The following is a 16,922-nucleotide window of genomic DNA, read 5'->3' on the forward strand; positions in this document are numbered from 1 at the left end:
GTTGATCGATTTTCACTGCAATTTAGGGTAAACAGACCTTGTGGCCACTCACAGCACCCCTAATTCTGTCCATTTCATCCTGGCAGAGGTTATGACAGGTTGATCAGGCAGTGGAGAAACACAGCCTGTGGTTATCAGCCAAGGACGGCGGCGATCACAGCTGATCACTGTCACCCACTCATCATGCCTTCGCGTGCTGATACAACCAGGCCAGATGGTTTCCAGAACACGGCAGACCACGAAAAGCTGCTCCTCAGGGCTGAGAGACGCTTTCGAGTACTCTCCATCGCCCGATGAAGCCTGCACTTCCGGTGGGTTTACGAAAGAATCCGCTGCCGTCGCCACTGCATCCGGTGCCGAGCGCCATGGTGCTCCCCTCTCGGAGGTGCGATTGGCTTGCTGGCGTCCAAACACTAGCGGGTACCGGCAGAATGGCGGGTTACGAACTGGTCGAGGCTGGCAAAGCACCCCTGAACACGTTAACGCGACCGACAAGGGCCTTGCCTGAGCTGTCCAAGGGTAGAACCACATCCCATGGTCAACAAGCCAGACCCGCGCTCAACAACGTCATGCGCTCTTAGGCCAAGTAGTGCCTCTGCCTGGCACAAGCTGCCCGCCTTGGACTAAGATTCTATTTTCAGAGTCCAGACCGGCAGAAACAATAACTGAGCCCAGTCATCAGCCATCAGTGCCCAGCATTTTCCGTTTCTTCCGAACGGTTTTCTTTTCTGGCAGCCTTGGCCGGTTACCTTTCTGCTCTCCGCAAACTCTATTCTCTTCCACTCCTTCAAACCTACGGAATTCCCACCTGCCGTTGAACCTTATCTGGATGTCCGCTCCCTTAAATTCTTCAGTCGCAGAACAAAAGGTCGGCCAGTTACTACCCTACTGCCATGTCCGCTGAACTATGATCCGCCACCAAACGAGCATGGAAACCCGACATTCCTCGCCCTCGACCAAGGCCGCCAGCCCACGGCCGAGGATTCATAGGCAAAGAAGTAACTCATTCCCTATGGTAGAGGTCCTAGGATGTTCGACAGCCGAAGCAAAAATTATTCTGGCTGAAGGGCGAGCTGCTCTCCGCACTCGTTCCGTACACAGGAGACGTGGGCGCAATAACCGATCAGCCATGAATAAAATAACCACCATCAGACACCAGGACCACATGCTGTATCTGAGCGAGGATTCTGCAGTGATAGACCAGTCGGAAGACCAGTCAGAAGATCAGTTGGATGAAGGCCAAGCACCAGACGATGACCGAAGTCTTAACCATTCCCGGGCCCTTTCCAATGTAACCGACCGAAGCACCTCAACAGTAACCGGACCTACCCTGCCTTCGTCCCAGGAATCTTTATATGCCAAAAAATCCCCCACTAGCCCTCTAGGAGACTATTCCGCGAACCTTGCCAAGTTCATCCAGTCTCAACTTAACTCAATCCCTTCATATAAAACCGCTCATCCTCTCATATATCCACGGTCCTGTCCGGATCTGTCATCCCAATTAAGGACACCACCACAGTCGCCAACATGGTCAAGGCGACCTGTTGAAATGGAATCAATTTTAGAGCTGCCTCCCATGAGACCACCCTTGCGCAGCCAGTTCTCAGAATGGAGCTCAACAGATGACGAGAATGACGACGAGGCGCCACAGGTACCAGATATAGACCCACCAAGGAAAGATTCCAAAGCTAGTGACTATGCTCCGTCGATACTACGATACTACGAAAAATCAAGTGCTGGATCTTTTCTATTGGAATCGACCCCACCAGAAGATGAGGGTCGGAATTCATATCTGGAGGTCAAGCATCCATTTGCCGAGGGTCCCCACTTACCCAATCAGCCAGTACCGTCACAGGCCCCATCTGAGGCCGACCTTTGTATCTATAACGAACACGGCTATCCATCCTCTGTCTTTACTGGCCCGAAACTCACGTCATCCTCAGCTCCCTCTTTCTCCTCCACTTCAACCGCATCATACTTCGACTGCAAGCGACCTATATCCTTCACGCGGCAGATAAGAGATCGGACAATAGTAGAGGTGTCACCTCACCAAGACGACCGCAAGATCTTAACCGCCATATCGCCATTCGAAGGTGGTGCCCTCACAAACGTCCATGATATCTTCGTCGAATCGCAACAAAAGGTTGTCATTGAGGGACTATCATTTGATCTCTTGTAGGCCCTTGGGATTCCTGAAGAAATAGAATGAAGAGTTCCAACGCCTTGCCGACCCTCTTTTGCTGTGCCAAACTGTGGATCTTATCAACTCGATCTCTGCCAATTTTTGCCACCACCTCCTATACTGCCACTCAATATCTTTCAGCTTTCTTCTTTTGTCTTCCTAGTGCCTTTGATCTATGGTGGTAATTCCTTTTTCGTGGTGGGCGGACAGCCGGCCTGCCCGTCGCCAATTTTCCTATTATCATCTCACATCAATCTGGCAACATTATCGTCTCGTATCAAATCGAATCTCGCCGTTTGCACAAACCATCCTACCGCCTTGTAATCAGCTTTTCTTCCTTTGTTTGGGCTTGGGTGGAGTATATCAAATTAGACTGATAAGCGAGTTTCACCAAAACAACCGATTCGATTCGGAGGCTTCGCGCCTGTCTCATGGCTGTGCTTTTCCTTTTCTATTTTGTTTATTTTTCTACTTCAACTTTAAGGGTGACATTGGAGTGGGAGTTTTGCAGATATACCACGGCAGGTGTTCTTGTTTCTTATGGGATACGACCGCACACGTAACGTGCCTTTTTCTAGCCCGGACTAAAGACTAGGGTTTTAGGAGGTGATTCATTGGTATTGTGTGACCGGTAGAAGAGGTAACAAGATCGGTTGTGGAGTGAGGTAATGACGACGTGGCGGATTGATGGTAAACCCTAAATCTAGATAGGGAGGAGGAAAGAGGCGCGTAGTATTACTATCTGCTACAAATGGAAAGTTTAAGCGAGGGTAATGATAAGCATTATTTTTGCTTTCCTGCTCGTGAAGATAATGGATTGTGATGCTGACGATAGGAGGGTAGACGGGAAGCGTGGCCCTGGTCGTGGTTGTCCGTTTTGCAGCTTAGGAGGGGGGGGTTTAAATTTAATTAGCTATATACATTCCCGCGTAAGGAACTCAATATTAGAGTGCTTCGATCCTCATAAAATTCGTTGCTATCAAGAGCGCCATGTCTTCTTGACACAAGGAGACACGTTCTGCAGAGCTTTGCATCTGTTGTTGTCGTTCCATGTAAATTCGAAGCTCCTAGTTCCCATTAAGGGCAGAGACTGAAGATTTAGTTTTCCAAAACAACCAGCACCCTACTTCAGCTACTTCCACATCAGGCACGCGGGCATGCTTAGATATTGCAGAGATGAGTGAGTGACTCTATGTTTCCCTATTTAAACATAGAATATACGGATGTAACAGTCGAGCCTACATGCCTGCAATCCTGCGCACTCAAGGAGGCGCTATCACCCCTAATATTATTGGCAAACGACTACTCAGCCTTGCTCTATACCCTCCTTCCTTGCTATCAACCATTCATATCAGCAATATAGAACTCGATAGGGGTCACCCTCTCTATCAAGATTCTTATGGACTCCATACAAACCACCGCTAACTCTAGGAATCCGAAGCGCCGTTCTGAACTTCAAACGAATGTTGCGTCAAACGTTAACTAAGCTGTAAAAGAAGACCGGAGTAAACTTAAGCACTCCCAAAATACGAAACCCCCGGGGATAATCGGATACTTCGAAAGGTTGTGTGATGCGAGGATAGTCAAACAGGTGAAGGTTCTGCAATACTTACTGGCGGAGCGACTTCGAGAGCACATGCAAGGATTTCAGTACCAACAATGATCCGATGATGGACGGCTACAAGTTTTGCAGCTCCTTCAAATATCAGGTAGAGGACGGATGCAAAATCTGCGATCTCCAATATTTGGATCCTTCATCTGATTGCAAATGTACTAGTTTCTGATTAAAATTAAAGGGGAAGCAGAGGGTAGAGGCTTGCAATTAGAAGCGTATTCGAGAGGAACGTTTTTCAGTTTCACTATGGTCGGTGAAATATGGTATTGTTCTAGCAAAGGCCAACTGCCTTATTGGTATTGGGAAAAGCGCTCTTCTTCCTATTTCGGACTCTCGGAAAGGGACACCACTCGCAAGATTGCTTGCCTGACTTTCGAAATACTTCAGAACACGTGGGATAAGATTCTGCGAAGGTTACCGCTTAGATTCATGTACAAAAATTGCGGCCTTTAGGACTCCTAAACTTGTGGTGATCGGCTGCGATGAAGGGTAGATTGCGCACATAGATACAGGAGAAAAGATAGTAGGATTTCAGAAGAGGCCCACTATACTTATCAGGAATTGGATATATTGCAAAGGACTTGAGCAACAAGGGAGAAAATCACCATAGGGTAGAAAACGAGCATCTTACTCACCTATTTCCAAGCAGATTGCCCCTGTGGCCTTCTGCGGCATAGAGCATCACCGCAAAGGCCTACAGGTTTCATCTTTCTAAGGACATCGTGATATTCTCCGTTGCAGTTTGGAAGAGGGGAATAATGAGGAGAGGTTGGAAGATCATTACATAGCGTAAATAGACAAAACCAAAGAACAACGGTACCTAGGCCGGCTGGATCTCAATTTCGCCCAAACACTCTTACGGTCTAGAAGAGTATCTAGTTCAAGTTGCAATTCTTCCTTATCCTCTACTCGTGTGTCTAGAAAATCGAGATTTTTTTCACCTCTATTTGTATCCTTGCGTTCCTTCTTCCTGCTTCCCGCGTTCTGTCCGTCTGGTTCTATTGGCAACATCCCCTCCCCACCTCAAAACGTCGGCTCCGCCTCACCACTATCACTTGTCCAAATCTTCGTCTTAGCCGCTGTCTCCACAACCCTATATTTCGCTGTCTGTGAAAAATTCCCCAGCTCCTCAACTGACTTGAACTAGTTCCAATCTGTCAGCCTCTAGAGAAGATGTTGCTCACTCGCATTCTTCTCAATCCATATTGCATTTGCAATTCCACCAATCTTCTTCCCATCTTTGTCAACAGCTGAACCTAGAGCAAAGTCTAACCCATACAACTCATCCGTCATCGTCGTCTCCTGCCACGTCTTGTACCTGAATGCTGACTCATGGTTGATCGTCGTCGTCTCGGTGAACGAATCCTCAGTGGTAGTAGATTTGGAATTCTCCTTGGTATTTGTGCGATCGAAGCTCGCTTCAACTGCAAAAGCAAACCCGCCAACTTCAAACGAAGCACTACATTTCAAGTCTGTAGTCTCACTGACGGTTAGCGTCGTCGGCTCGGTATCCGTCATTTGATACAAATATGTAAACGTCTTTTCGTGTTTATGTTCATTCTTCTCGACGATGTCGCGCAGAGGCTGCTTTTCAACCACTGGGTCCGCAAGCTCCCTGATCACGTACGGGCCCCGGGAAATGTACACGTAAAAGCCGCGTCCGTTGAATGAGAGATCTTGAAGGATGATGGATTCCATGTCAGGGGAGAGCATGTCGAAACCCTTGATACTGATGAGGGGGGTGCTGCCGGGAACCCATCGGTTCGATTCGTGTGTCATTTGTACACTGATCCAGTTGTTGTTGAAGGCGAAAGCCCGATCGGTGTTAGAGATTCCCTACGAGCCGGACACTTTAAAGGCTTCAGGGGCGGTGGTATCAGGCCAGCGTTGGAGATCTGCGAAGTCTTCGAGGTCTTTTGGCACCCAGGGTGCCGGATTGGGGTTTAGGGTGCGAGTCTTCGGTAGTTGCCTGGTTGGACATTTCGATCGTCGTGAAGTAAAGTTAAAGATGCTCGAAGAGTTGAGAGTGCTCAAAGTATGCTCAAAGTAGAATATATTGATGAAGGCGAAGGATCAGTTCGCAGACGATTGCTAGTCTTTATACTTGTCGACAACCGGTAGAAGTGCTTCTAGTACGTCTTTGAACCTCGATTCCTCGGCTGCGGCTAATATTTTCCAAGTACACCTCAATAAGTCTGAGGAAAAGCCGACTCTGCTACATCCCAGTTCGCCAGTTGCATGTATCCTAACCAAAACCAGCGGTGTCCACTCCCTGGAACTGCAGGTTTTGACGTGTGAATGTCGGTTCGGGCAAGCTGACATATTTCCGCAAGGATTAAGGCTTTAGAGCGCTGAAAAGGGATTATCTCGTGCCCCGTGGCGAAATAGAACTCTACCGAGTGGTGATAAGTGCAACTCCTATGGTTTGTTGCCCGGCCTTCAGTTCTATTTTGTAAATACACTTGCAACTAGGTGTGGGGAAGAGTAACTGAGACAAGGGACATGTAGATATGGTGACATTCTCATTGAAAACATTTTGCTGATGTGTTCGTAGCAAGGTTGGGTCTCGGCCAACGCTTCCCGCTTGGAGCTGCCGGTGATAGTTAACACCTGAACCCCAACACGCGAGTTGATAATTGTGGCTTGGGTAGAATTTGCAATTGAAGAGCAGTGGAAACATTGGGAGTACAACACTCTGCTTTTCCGTACTTTCGAAATTTCCAGCCAATTATTAACACAGGACCGGGCTTTTTCCAACTAATTCTGTGCTTCAACATTTAACTAATAATTGATTTAGTTTCAAGCCTTTGCCCTAGCACAGTCTTACTGTTTTTGTTCTAAACTTCCTTGCCAGTTTAACATTTTTGCTCTAGCTTTTTGTTCCAGGCCTTTGACAACCTTTTAATTAACTAAGAGAGTTGCACGTCTCTAGTCTGCTAACTGTAAGGTCTGCTTATTAATATCCAGGCGCTGCATAGCAGCTATAATAAGCTGGCTATATTGTAATAGCGGATTCATAAAACGATGAAGTTAGTCTTCTAGTAGCAGAGTGCGGTACTATAGTCTTGTATTAGTAGGTGTGATTATCTCTTAAAGAAGTGGCCTAGATGCACAATAGGTTAGATACCAATAACGAGCATGCCTTACTTGCAAAGCAAGCCGTATCTTTCGCTAATTCTACATACTAGTGTGAAAGACTAGCAGAAACATGTTGCTTGCTTTTGCAGCCTTGCTAATTACTTTAGCTGGAGGCAATGAAGTAGGGGGGAGGTTGTGAGAGACAAACTCAGCGCCTTTAAAGCTTTCGAAATTTCACCGCACCCGTTATATCTTCTGCAGCAGTCTCAACTTTTCGAGCATCAACGCAATTCAACAACCCAACAATATATCTGTTTTATATACAAATTGCACCCAAATAAGATATAATATTGCGTTAAAATTTGTTAGAATAATTAAATGGGATGAAAATGGGACTTTCTACAACCCGCAGAATATGCAGATGAAGCACCCGCGCCAAGAAATTCCTTAACACTCTTCCATACTTTCTATACCCTATTTTTGCTAGGTAGAGGGCATCTACCACTCCCTCTCTTGCTTTCACGACGTCTTCGGCGCCCAGAGTCCACCACCAGCGATATTATACGCTTAAAGCACTCTCGACGATTGCAAAGTGACACGCGCAGTGCTCTCTGAGGGTTTATAAATTCTGGACCTGAACGATTCAATGGCATGTTACTAACGTCTCCGGCATTAAAACCTGTAAGACGACCGTTAAAGAGAACCTTGACGAGGGTTTTCTAGAGAGACCGTGTACGCTGGCGTATAGCCTAGCTAATACATCGATCACATGGAGTTAATTGGCGCGACATTACTTGGCGCGGCGATATCAATTAGAGTAAGTAATGGTCCCTCACCAAATTCGAAACATTAAGCGCCGAGAGGGTAAGCGCTTTTAGGAGGATGCTGTTTAGAACAACAAGAAGGCGCATATTGATGAAACAACTAGGGATCCCACAGAGGTTAAGAAGAAGTAGTGGTTTTATATTTACTGCGTAATTCGATAAAACTTTGCCTTCGGTACGCCGTACGACGTAGACAACTCTAATAGCAAGATAAACGCAAGAAGGTATATTCAGCAAAAATCCCCCTATTTACGCGACGCAACTGTTGCGAGAGAGTTATATTATGTCAGGGCGTCGATGGTGCTTATAAAATTATAGTGACTCCAGAAAACCATGGAGGCTGTAATTGATTCCTAAGTGCCCTGGTAGATCGGTCATGGAAACCTAGATCAAGGCCTCCCGCGATAAGTTTGCAACTAAGAGATGCAACTCTATAGAGGAAGGAGTACGGTATTTTTACGATTGCTGGAAGCTTCTTAAGCCAGGGAAGATCAATCAGATATTGGCAGTTCCCCAGAAAGGCTCGACGAGTGTTGCGCTTTAAAGGTAAAATACCGAAGTACTACGGGATCGAGTATGACCTAGTAGCCTCAGCACTGGAAAAATCACTTCTATATATAATTCTACGTACAATATTACTCACTCGATTTCAATTATGTAAGTGCAAGGTGGCTGGAATACGGCGGAAAATGCGTTTTGTAAGGCGTTTTGCATAGAAACTGCATTGCGGATGGTGGGGAAGCTGTATCCGACTTGAAATAACCGCAAGAGGTGGTCATCGTAAGTAGAGAGGTATAGGCACTGGCCAATAATGCCTTAGCGTGGTTACAGATGGTCGAAGGCACTAGCTAGGATTGCGGCACAGCTTGCTTCGTGCTGCATTTTGGACCCTGCAAGCCATGCAGAACTCATCACTTCGCCCTCACCTTTCTTCTATTTCAGCCTTCCTCCACCCTTCGACTTCATTTCCCAACATTTCCCCCTGTCAATTCACGATCACACAGTCTTATAAACCTGTTCGGAACAGTTCAGATGACCATTCCAAAGGAAGAATTTGTTATTACCGATCGCCTTCTCCCCGCGAAACCCCTAAAGTCTAGCAGGAAGAGAAGTTACTTACGGTCATGCTTGGCCTGCTCACTTTCGTGGAGGTTTGGTATCATTGCCGGAGCCATCTGTTCGTTCCTTGTACTTATCATCAATTCCGCCCTCACCGGGTGGGCTATAAGTACTCATAAGATCCAAGGAGGTCAAGGTACCGTGTTTGAAGGGAGTTGCTCGACTTCGAAAAGGCTGAATGTTGTAATTCACTTGATGATCAATATTTTTGGGACGGTGTTACTAGGAGCAAGCAATTACTGCATGTAAGTTTTACTTCACTGCTTAACTGGTGTTGTTTCTAAAAGAGATGTCAGGCAGTGCTTATCCGCTCCGACGAGACAAGAGATAAATAAGGCACACGCCAATATGACTTGGCTGGATATTGGAGTTCCAAGCTATCGAAACTTGACAAAAATCAGTCGCAAGCGCTCTGTACTTTGGGTCTGCGTTGCGCTGAGTTCTTTGCCTCTGCATTTGTTGTAAGCCGGTCCAATATCTGGACCTGCTCGTTGTTAACTGTTTGCATCGCAGCTACAATTCGGCCCTGTATTCGTCAGTGGCTGCAAATAAGTACTACGGGTTCATCATCCGAGAACGGTTGCTAGATTCGAAAGAGTCGTTACCAAACCCGACCGCAGACACTCTCTTTAGAAATGCCAAAGCGGGTCACCTCGAAAAACTTACTCGCATCGAGTGCATTGAGGCATATGCACAGTCCTTTCAAGCTTCCCATGGAAGCCTTTTTCTTGTTATCAATGAGACATGGGCGAAGCACCCTTCAACACAGACACCTTATCCTCCGAATGTCGGCGATTTTATAGACTCTATTAGACTAACTGTGCAGGTTGGATGCGACATGTCTGGGTGGGTCTGTGAAACAAATGTATCAGCCAGCGATATTACGTGCAACAGATGCAACCGACAAGAGATGGCGAATCTAAAGTCGCAAAACACGTGGCCGGTAAGAGGTTATCTTATCGATCATTGCTTGAGTGAACGCACTGAAGAGAAATGTAAGATTCACTTCAGTGTGCATATCGCTGTTCTTGTAATCATCATGAACACCGTCAAGGTGATCATTTTCACTAGTATTGCATGGAAAATACGGGAGGCTCCGCTTATGAATATTGGCGATGCGATTGTATCATTCATCAAAGAGCCTGATCCAACCACTGAGGGCATGTGTTTGATGTCAAGGGACGATTTTGAGCATGAGAAGGAAGTGTGGCAGCGTGGGACCGGCCCACGATTCTTTTATTCGGAGCCAAAGAGATGGCACAAAGCTGCTAGCAAGAAGCGATGGGTATCAGTCATTTTGTTGTAAGTTGACTGATTTTCGTTCATATCTCCTAATACCAGACAGCGTTGTGTAATGTACTTGCGATATCCTTAACTTAATTTTTTCGGCCTTCTTGATAACGGTTCCACTTCTAATCCTGTTAGGTACGGCGCGGCCCTCATCGTATGTCTGTTCTTCTTCCTCTACGGACTCGGCAATGTCCGGACCTTCGGATTCACCTTTGGGTTCGGCGCTGCCGACCCCAGTTCACTAACCGCAGGGACTGGAGGCATCATCGGCAACACACTTATAGCCAACATCTCTCAAACAATCTTCTCATTCATCTACGTCACATACAACACAATCCTAACTTCGCTTCTCCTTGCTAAAGAGTGGAACCAGTATGCCTATCACCGCAAAGGCCTACGTGTTTCATCCAAACCCAAGGGCGCTCAACGCTCAACTTACTTCCTTCAATTACCATATCGTTACGGTGTCCCGTTTCTAGTCGTATCAGGGACATTCCACTGGCTCATTTCCCAGACTATTTTCCTGGTCAGCGTTGAAGCTTACCAGTCGAATGGCGCTCCGTCATTGAACACTGTTCGAAATCAAACGGCTGTGTATACGTACGGCGTCGACCGCGTTCCGGAACTGGATATTTTGACATCGGGATTTTCTGTCGCCGGGCTTCTTGCTGTCACGGCGCTCGCTTTTGCTGCGCTATTCGCGTTGATATTTCTAGGTCGAAGAAGTTTTAGGCCGGGGATTCCTGTGGCCGGGAGTTGTAGTGCGGCTATTTCTGCTGCATGTCATTGTGTAGAAGCAGAACCGGCGGATGCGATCGAACGGCGGTTGAAATGGGGAATGGTCCGTGAACCAAGCAATGGGCGAGGTGTTGGACATTGTGGGTTCTCGAGTTTGGAGGTTAGGCAGCCGGTTGCTCATCAGGTTTACGCAGGGCTCTCTCAAAGGCGCAAGTGAGAGCTTCCAGGTGAGGTGAGATCTTCCAAGATTCCCAGCATGGTGAGTTCTTGTGGGATGGAGGCCCCTTAAGTGGAACACCACATGTTTAGGCAGAGCAATATTGAGGCAACTACTACGGGAACTTAATGAAGTCTCTTATAACACGTTAAAACCGGTATTTAGTTATTGTTAAATATTTAAACCCGCACAATCTGCCCATTGCCACCAACTTTAGAATACCTCAGCCAGCGCACCGCCTCTCTATTCCGCCACCATATTCTCAGACAGAGACATGGCGTAAAGGGGGATTTCACTGTACTTGATTGTAAATCATTGCTACCGCACAATCCATAATATGTACGACATTTGAAGCCAAATCAGGGTAGTAATGGAGGGGCTGCATTCTTGTTGAGTGGGAGATAGCAAGGGGTTGAGATACTAGAAGCATTGTAAGGAGAGCGCAAAGAAGCTAGTGTTAGTTAGATGGCATCTGTAGACTTTACTTTCCTGTATGAATTACGACATGTTTAAGGAGCGGATAGCTTGATGCCTCCAACGAGTAAGGGATTAAGGTGCCGTTTAGCATTCAAAAACATTAGCCGAGAAGTGTTTAGAGCGCTGATAAGGTGGATGCTGATTAATTAATCTATTGTATGCAAAAATCAGAGCATTTCTTAGCGTACCTTAGATCTTTTTTTCCCTTACTAAAATTATATAGGGTAATTAAATTTTAATAGAATTTTAGATATATTAACAAATTCTTCCTAGAAATATTATTAGTAGGTTAAAGCCTTAAGTTTATATAAAAATACTGTTCTTAGCGCTTTTTTTAGAGTAATAAGATAATAATAGGCTTAATTAGAGGGCTAGAGCAGCCTTAGCCCCCTAGATAGATTAGATTAACCTAGAGAGCAACCTACTAACCTATTTTACGCAGGCGAGGGCGCAGGGCCTGTTAGAGAAGCCTAAGGAGCCTGCTAGTAGTGATAAACAGAAGCTAGCGCGTTGTTAGTTAACCTAGTAATAAAAGTAAGTAGGAGAAGCTTACTATATCCTAGCGCCTATAAAGAGCAAGCTTTTCTCTAAGAAAGTAGTAAAAGCTACTAAAAAATCTGCTCTTCTTGCTCTAGCATAGCAAGAAGTTTTTTCTATAGTTTTTATCTGTTGTTCTAAGCCTAATACGCTAGAGATGCTATAGGCATAATACATTATAACCTAACGCGCTATTACTCTTAAAAAAGTTAGTATACACGCTTTTTTATGCAAACTAAAAGCTTTAACTTACCTAAGGCAGTTCTATTAAGTTTTTATTAATATATAGTAGATCTTGTTAAAATTTTAATCTCTTATACAATTTTAGTAGGGGTGTGACAGCGTGTACCGCGTCACATGCTCTGCGGCCTCAGCTCCCTCGCTTGCGCGACGAGTAGCGCCTTGGCAGGGAGCACATGTATATTTCAACTCGCAGAGCAGCTTCTCTGCTCCTTAGTTTAATCTAGTTGGGTTACACCACCTCTTGCTTGTAGCTTGAGCATGCCGATCGTGGCAAGGGGGGGAAAATTCTAGAGGGCAGTGCTAAGAAAGGCTCTGATTTTTGCATATAATAGATCTAGTGCAAAAATTAGTGAAATTCCTTAGCAACACATTAATTTTCCCTGCACGCGTATAAACTTCTACATAAACTGTAAATTTACTTATTTTATATTAAAATTATATAATAACTATTTAATAAATATTAGTATAACTTAACACTATATAAATATGTGTATAAAAGCTATACTAATATGTTTTTAGTGTTATAGTCTGTTAGTATGCTTATAAAGAGGCTAAAGAGGGCGTGTATACTCTCTATAACTATAGTAAAGGTAGCAGCTACTACTGCAGCTGCTACAGCTATTATAGCATATAAAAAAGTAATAAAGCTATGTTAAAAAGCTATAAAGGTGTAACTAAAAGCTATAAAGTTTACTAAAGAGTAGATAACATGCTTATAGTTGTAACGGCACAGGCAAGACAATGGGTCCGAATGCGGTAGGAATCCACTTAGAGGCATATAGGAGTGCGTGGGGACTCAATGACCTGGGAATCCCATTAACACCTATAGACCTTGTATAAAAGGATATTAGAAAACCACTAAGCTAGCTAAGAGGAGAGGTGCGACTAAATGCTTGGGGGAATAGGGGTACAGCAGGGGGCAGGGCCGGGTCGGAGCAGATACAAGGAACCTTTAGATATAAGGTTTGCTAGGTAACTTTAAATAGAACGATTTAAGCAAATCTTTACACTTAGCAGCTACTTAATAAAATAAAAGTAGTATAGTAATTATAAAATATAGCTATATAAAAAGACTAGAAAAAAACTCTACTACTACTAGTATTATAGTAATAGTAAGTGCTAAAACTTTAAGTACTAGTGCTAAGTTACTACTTACTTTAAGCACTATAAAGTCTTACTTATAAATGTAAAATCTTAAGTAAATATAATTTTTATAAGTAAAGTAAAGCTTTTTATACTTTTAATTTAACTTATTAATTACTAAAAAAGCTTTACTAGTAGTAGTAACTAGCTAAAGCTTATAACAAGGTAGGCATAGTTAACTACGTAGCCTTCTCTCGATTATAGAGGTTTAGGCTAGACTAGTGTCACGGTATCCTCCCTAGATCCCAGACATAACTGTATTAGACGCGTACTAGAGTATTATTAGTGCACGTCTGACATAAACACAACACAACATAGACATAAACTTAAGCATAAACTGCCTTAACACTAACTAAACTTAAAACAGGCTTAATTTATACCTAAAGCGCTTAGACTTTTAAGCTAAGTATTTAATTACTAATTTTCTCTTAAACCTTTTTATTTCTTACATAATGTCTTGTACCTACTATAATACCTTATGTAGTAATTAAACTAGACCTCTGTAAAGCTCTATAACCTTACTTATGCATAATTATAATATTATATTATGTTAAAACTTTAGCTAAGAATAGCCTCTAAATTTAATTTAATAAGCTTAGTACTTATATAACTCTAAGCTATTAAAGTAAGCTAAAAAGCCTTTTAAAAAGTGTTTACTTTATAAAAAAGCTACTATATTATAAGCTTTAAAGCTTTTTAAAAGGACTTTAAAAAATAGCTTTATATTATTAAGTAGTTTATTTCTGCCTTAACTTTTGTTATAGTAGTAGGAACTAAAAACTTACTAGCCTTAAAGCTTACTTAAAAGTCTAGAGATAGCTTAACTTTCTACTACTTAACACTGCTTATAACTTATAACTTTTTTAACTTAATAATAAAATCTAACTAACTTTCTAATCCCTTACTGTTTAATAGAAAATAAAAAAACCTACTTTCTTTTTTATATAAGCTCTAATATAAACTTAAAGGAAATATAGACTAATTTCTCTTTAAACACTTTTAGTTACTATATGCCTACTTTTAACTTAACTATAATGTAACAGCCTTAATTAACTTACTAATAAATAAAAATATTATTAACCTAGATTAATTTATAGTGTTTTTATAAGTAACTTATAAAAACTTTGTAAAGATAGGATGGTAAGTAGCACAGATAGCACTAAGAGCAAGCTTTCAGAGAAAGATAGGAGTGTATTGTAAGAGAGACAAATCGCTGCCAAGCTTTGCTTGTTAGGATTCATGCTTATATACGAAGCACAGGTCATACAACCTCTAAACAGGTCAGGTGAGGCCATACTAGCCTGTTCTAGGACATCTGGCCTTACAAACTTAAATAAAAAGTTAACAGCTCTAAGTTGCCTAAACACTTTATAATAAGAAAAAAAAAGCTTTACTTTATACTTTACTAAGTTCTACTAACTTACATCTAATATAAGCCTAAATAAGATAGGTCTAATTATAGCCTTATATAACTCCCTCTTAACTAAACTGTAACGCGCTATAGTAGGAGAACCCCTCTTAAATAACCTTAACATATATGTAAACCTAATTGCTACTTATAATAATAACATAAGGTTCCTCCCTGTACAAGCCCTAATACACCCTTAAACTAGCGTAGTTATAAATAAGGACTTTAACGCAATAAAAATTAATTTAAATTATGCTTTAGTTAGTTCTAAAAAGTGTAAAAATTATAAAAAAAAAAGTTAATACTTTAAGTGTAGTAAGCATAGTTATATTTTTTAAAACTACTTTATTTCTTTTTTTTAAGTCTATATAAGTAGCGCTGCTAGCACTTATTAAAAATTCTTACTATTTTAATCTTATTTTTATAAAGGCTTTAACTTATATTTAAGCTTTAATTCTTCTTACTACTCTTAACATAGCTGCAGCTATAGCAGTAGAAGCCTATAAAAAGGCTTGTCCTAGGGCTAAGTTGCCCTTTAGGACTAATTTAACACTAGATCTTTGCTAACTTATAGGCTAAGTCCCCTACTAATAACTAAAAGTACTAAGTTAATATTCTTATATATTTATAATAAAGAACTATATTAGCCCTAATATAGGCTTTTATTAACTTAAAAGTAAACAGCATAGGTTATATTAATAAAGAACTAGCGCATAAACTAAATCTTTAATTAACACTACTTACCTAAATAATTTACCTAACTAGATTTAATAAAAAATAACTTAAAAAAGGTTCTATCTCTTATACTATAACTATTATAATTACTTACTAACACTATAAGAAGCAGATTAAGCTCTATATAATAAACATAAAACATTATAACTTAATTCTAAAATAACTATAGCTATATTAGTATAAAGTTGCCTTTAATTACTAAAAGTAAGTTTTAAACTTTAACTCTTTTTAATGCTAAAACATATGCTTACACTTACACCTAAATAATACTTAAGTAGCACTTAATATAAAAGGTTTTTAGACTTACTTTTTAATAACCTAGAAAAGAACTACTTAAGTAAGGCTAATAAGCTAGGCCTTTTACTAAGATAAGCTATATAAAATAATTTAATAACTACTTAAACTTAAAAAAGAAAAAGCTTTTAAAAAAATTTTACTTACTTAATTTAAACATAAACTAGGACTTAAACAGCAGATAGACATTTGCTATATAGAACCTGCCCTATTTATAACTCTAGCTTAATAACTAGATTATAAAATCTACATAGTTATAATTTTTAATATAGACTAAGCTTTAGCTCTCTAAAAACATACTAACTTAAGAATAATAGTCTCTTAAGACTACTATAACTTGTTATATGTCTTTTTCTAAGACAAGTTTAATAAGCTTTTAATATAATGTTTATATAATTACTAGATAACTTTTAAGCCTAGTAAACAACCTAGTTATAAGCTACTATATAAAATGTTACTAAATAAATTAAAAGTGCTTTAAAAATACCTTAATAAAAACTTAAAAAAAGAGTTTATTTAAGCTAGCTTTTTTACTAGTAGTGTTACTTATACTATTTATAAAGAAACCTAAGAGTAGGCTTTAATTCTGTGTTAACTACTAAGAACTAAACACTGTTACTATTAAAAACTAATACTTAATTTCTTTTTTATAGAAAACTTTAAGCTAACTAAGTAAAGTAAAGTATTTTATAAAGTTAAATATTATTACTGCCTTTAATAAGCTAAAAATAGTAAAGAGTAATAAGTAGCTAATAGTGTTTTAGACTTAATATAAACTATTTAAGTACTTAGTAATGCTGTTTAGCTTAGCTAACACGCCTAGTACTTTTTAACATTTTATAAATAACTTACTTTAACTTTACCTAGATGTGTTTTGCACTATGTATATTAATAACATTCTAATCTATAGTAATAGCCTTTTAGAGCATAAACAGCATGTACGCTTAGTGCTAAAGGCTATAGAAGAAGTAGGTCTGCAACTTAACATAAACAAATGCAAGTTCTACTAATTAAAGGTTACA

At 41.2% G+C, this 16,922-nt stretch overlaps 4 protein-coding genes across 4 annotated transcripts; 2 read left to right on the top strand and 2 right to left on the bottom strand.

Annotated features, from left to right (window-relative positions):
* Positions 1-48: 48 nt before the first annotated feature.
* BDR25DRAFT_318002 (uncharacterized protein) lies at positions 49-531 on the bottom strand (the record flags this gene model as incomplete). Its single annotated transcript, XM_033691719.1, has 1 exon — positions 49-531. One exon carries the CDS (start codon positions 529-531, stop codon positions 49-51), a length of 483 nt encoding a protein of 160 aa, XP_033542689.1.
* A 45-nt stretch (positions 532-576) lies between these two features.
* On the top strand, positions 577-4,167 carry BDR25DRAFT_395978 (uncharacterized protein; the record flags this gene model as incomplete). Its single annotated transcript, XM_033698406.1, has 14 exons — positions 577-2,175; positions 2,205-2,360; positions 2,393-2,608; positions 2,686-2,741; positions 2,831-2,872; positions 2,948-3,056; positions 3,117-3,174; positions 3,207-3,252; positions 3,285-3,362; positions 3,420-3,557; positions 3,614-3,647; positions 3,689-3,773; positions 3,814-3,952; positions 4,037-4,167. The coding sequence occupies exons 1-14, from the start codon at positions 908-910 to the stop codon at positions 4,165-4,167; spliced, it is 2,556 nt and encodes an 851-aa protein (XP_033542690.1). The 5' UTR covers positions 577-907.
* A 44-nt stretch (positions 4,168-4,211) lies between these two features.
* BDR25DRAFT_360002 (uncharacterized protein) lies at positions 4,212-8,675 on the bottom strand (the record flags this gene model as incomplete). Its single annotated transcript, XM_033696181.1, has 22 exons — positions 4,212-4,274; positions 4,344-4,377; positions 4,433-4,491; positions 4,517-4,626; positions 4,658-4,819; positions 4,844-4,930; positions 4,982-5,583; positions 5,638-5,837; positions 5,910-6,012; positions 6,048-6,265; positions 6,300-6,554; positions 7,114-7,145; positions 7,272-7,403; positions 7,459-7,509; positions 7,580-7,628; positions 7,712-7,799; positions 7,847-7,896; positions 8,022-8,221; positions 8,263-8,288; positions 8,343-8,514; positions 8,563-8,632; positions 8,661-8,675. The coding sequence occupies 22 exons, from the start codon at positions 8,673-8,675 to the stop codon at positions 4,212-4,214; spliced, it is 2,778 nt and encodes a 925-aa protein (XP_033542691.1).
* A 17-nt stretch (positions 8,676-8,692) lies between these two features.
* Positions 8,693-11,192, top strand: BDR25DRAFT_395979 (uncharacterized protein; the record flags this gene model as incomplete). The annotated part of the gene is made up of 7 exons (XM_033698407.1): positions 8,693-9,063; positions 9,139-9,241; positions 9,285-10,024; positions 10,065-10,169; positions 10,244-11,059; positions 11,094-11,105; positions 11,156-11,192. The coding sequence occupies exons 1-7, from the start codon at positions 8,732-8,734 to the stop codon at positions 11,190-11,192; spliced, it is 2,145 nt and encodes a 714-aa protein (XP_033542692.1). The 5' UTR covers positions 8,693-8,731.
* Positions 11,193-16,922: the final 5,730 nt, after the last annotated feature.

This window comes from Lindgomyces ingoldianus, assembly GCF_010093535.1.
Source record: "Lindgomyces ingoldianus strain ATCC 200398 unplaced genomic scaffold BDR25scaffold_36, whole genome shotgun sequence".
Classification (NCBI taxonomy): domain Eukaryota; kingdom Fungi; phylum Ascomycota; class Dothideomycetes; order Pleosporales; family Lindgomycetaceae; genus Lindgomyces; species Lindgomyces ingoldianus.